Here is a 2,686-nt window from a genome sequence, read left to right as displayed (position 1 = left end):
AACCCATCTAATCTCTTTTAAAAAGTCTACACCCTGGGATTGGCACCTGCCCAATCAGGGAGGTTCTAGAAGTTTTCCTCAGAGACCCTATGAGTCTTTGGTGCCCTTTACTGCTGTCCTGGTGCCCGGCCCATTCCTATCCCTGGCCTCACTTTGTCCCCTCTGAGGTGGGCTCCCAGACCTCTGGCCAGTGAACTGCTTTAGACTTTGGATTAGTGTAGGTGTGTGTTGTGAGAAAACAACCCCAAATACATAATGGCACAAACACAGTAGACATTTGTGTCTCTTTCCGATACAATTCAAAGTGGGTCCTTGTTCCACAGGATGGAGAAGTTCCTTGGCCCAACCAGGTACTTCTGATTAGTGGGTGCTCTCTTCCAAGCAGCAATTCGGGGACCCAGGCTCCTCCCATCTTGTGGCTCTGCCACAGTCAACAGGTGCCCCTCAAGGTCACTGTAAGACCTGCCTCAGGTGGCAGAGGGACGACAGAGCACAAAGGGACTTGCAGAAGTTTGGGGTGGGGGGCCGGGTGTAGAAATCATGCACATGTCCACACATCCCATTGGCCAGAACTAGGTCACATGGCTTACCCATTTGCAAAGGAGGCTGGGACATGTAGTCCAGCTGTGTACCTAAGAGGAACAGGAACGGAGTTCGGGACCCTGCCGGCCAGTTTCCATTGCAGACCCCCAGCTCCCTCTCTGCCTCTCCTTTCTTTTATACTCACTCTCTGGCCTTGGCCCTCCCGACCCCATCCTCCCACCCTGCCCTAAATCCCCTGCCTTACAGATTCATCTGGCCACAAGCCAACACTCAAGAAAAGACCAGTCCCAGCAGGTCAGAGAGGCACACAGAACAGGTTTAGTCCTCACGAGTTTATACAACCACAGGACAGAGCGAAGGGTAAAAGCGCCAGGGGCATGTGCCTTTCATAAGTAAACAAGAGGGACCATTTTAGCCTTCATGGTGGAATCACAAGTCAAGGGGGCAGGTGATCAGGAGAACCACTGGGGAAGCGGGGCCACCCTGGGTCTGTCATGGGCTCAGCGGGGGCCCCGGGCACCTGCTCTGATGCCTCGGGGCCGAGTCATCTTTCTCTTGCTGTATCCAGTCCCTCCATTCAATGCCAGGGAGAGAAAAGCAGGGAGAGCAGGCAAAATGGGAAGGTGTCCAGAGCTCAGCCACCCACCCCCTGCTTGGCCCAGGCTCACCTGAGAAGCCGGGATGACCAGAGCCCATGCTCTCAAAGATCACCTTCCCAGCCCCATGCCACCTCTGTGACTCTGTGACCAAAACACAGCTCCTCACTTAGTGGAGGAGGGGACACCAGAGGGGAGAGAAGGCAGCAGGGAAAAGCCACGGCGGTGGGGGGGGGGGGCACCAGGAAATCCAGAAGCCCCTTCTTGAAGGAAAAGCTACCTCTATCTGCAGTTGGAGATGAGGAGGCCTAAGACCCAGCCCTGCTCCATCACCTCTCCAGGATGGCCAAGGGGACGCAGGCCGAGATGCAAGGGGGCCTGGGCTACAAGAGACACAGAGCAACAGACAGACACAGACAGGCGGGGGCCTCCAGGCAAAGGCTGTTGGGCAGGGGCCACCTCTTACTCGCCATCCCAGCCTCGACTCATGGCCTGCACCACGGCCCCGTAGAGCTGGCTCCAGGCGGCGCGCATGGCTGGCGTGAACGCAGGGCCCAGGCACTTCTCCAGCATGTAGAGCAGGGACTCACCCACCGTCTGCAGAGGCAAGCGGCACCTTGTCATTCCTGAAGGCAGGAAGGCACAGCCCCATTCCATGGGGAGAAAACTGAGGCCTGGCCCTTCTCTCCTGCACAGGGTCCACGCTTCCTGAGCAGGATTCTGCCCCAATCCTTGGGGGCCACATCAGGCTGCCTTTTCCCTTAAATGTGAGGCCTTATACTGAACCGAGCATCTCAGCCCACTCAGCCTTGCAACTCCACCCCGTGAGTGGGGCCAAGACATTGCCTGGGACCCCCAGCTCAGAAGAAGCAAAGTCATTCCCCGCAGGACTCAGTTTCCTCCTCTGCATGTCAGCACTTGTGGTACTAAGAGTCCAGGCTCTGCAACCAGACGGACCTGAGTTCACTTCCTGATTCCACCATGTATGAGCTGTGTGGCCTCGAACAGGTTTTACAACCTCTCTGCACCTCAGTTGCTTCATCAGTAAAACAGGGAAAGTAAGAGTTCCTACTTATCAGATGGCTGGCCTGATTAAATGAGATCATCTGTGAAAATCTCTTAGCACAGCCCCTGTACACGGCAACCCTCCAAGACTAATAATGGCTCTTGTTTGTTATTAACCATAACAAAGTATGGCTCACTCATTCCACGAATGTTTACAGAATAGCCAATAAGACCAGGCACGGCACTAGTGCTCTGCTTATCGAGGAATGTGCTTCCTTCCTCACTGTGTTACCAGCTGGCAAGGTGATTGGACTATGGGGTGGACTGTCACATCAGTGGCCCGCAGTGAACCACATACAATTCAAGGATTCACACCCCCTGAGTGGGGTCCCTCCACCTTGAGCCTGAGCTCATCTCATGCCTGGCTTTGGCCAATGGGGCATGACCAAGAGGGACGCAAGCAGAGGCAGGAAGCACATCGGGGCTCTGCCCTCTTGGGACTCAGCTGTCACTCTGTGAGGAGGCTCGGCTAGGCCACCGAT

General features: G+C 55.5%; 1 protein-coding gene across 1 annotated transcript in view; it reads right to left on the bottom strand.

Moving 5' to 3' along the window:
• Window positions 1-838: 838 nt before the first annotated feature.
• NGB (neuroglobin) overlaps window positions 839-2,686 on the bottom strand; it is a 4,529-nt gene continuing 2,681 nt past the window's right edge. The window contains exon 4 of the mRNA XM_029952172.1: window positions 839-1,870. Coding sequence (XP_029808032.1) covers window positions 1,602-1,870 — 269 coding nt within the window. The 3' untranslated portion in view covers window positions 839-1,601. The remainder of the gene's footprint in view (window positions 1,871-2,686) is intronic.

The sequence above is a fragment of the Suricata suricatta genome, chromosome 9 (genome assembly GCF_006229205.1).
Source record: "Suricata suricatta isolate VVHF042 chromosome 9, meerkat_22Aug2017_6uvM2_HiC, whole genome shotgun sequence".
In the NCBI taxonomy this organism is placed as follows: Eukaryota; Metazoa; Chordata; class Mammalia; order Carnivora; family Herpestidae; genus Suricata; species Suricata suricatta.
Note: the sequence above shows the minus strand (reverse complement) of the source record. Positions and strands in the feature narration are given on the sequence as shown.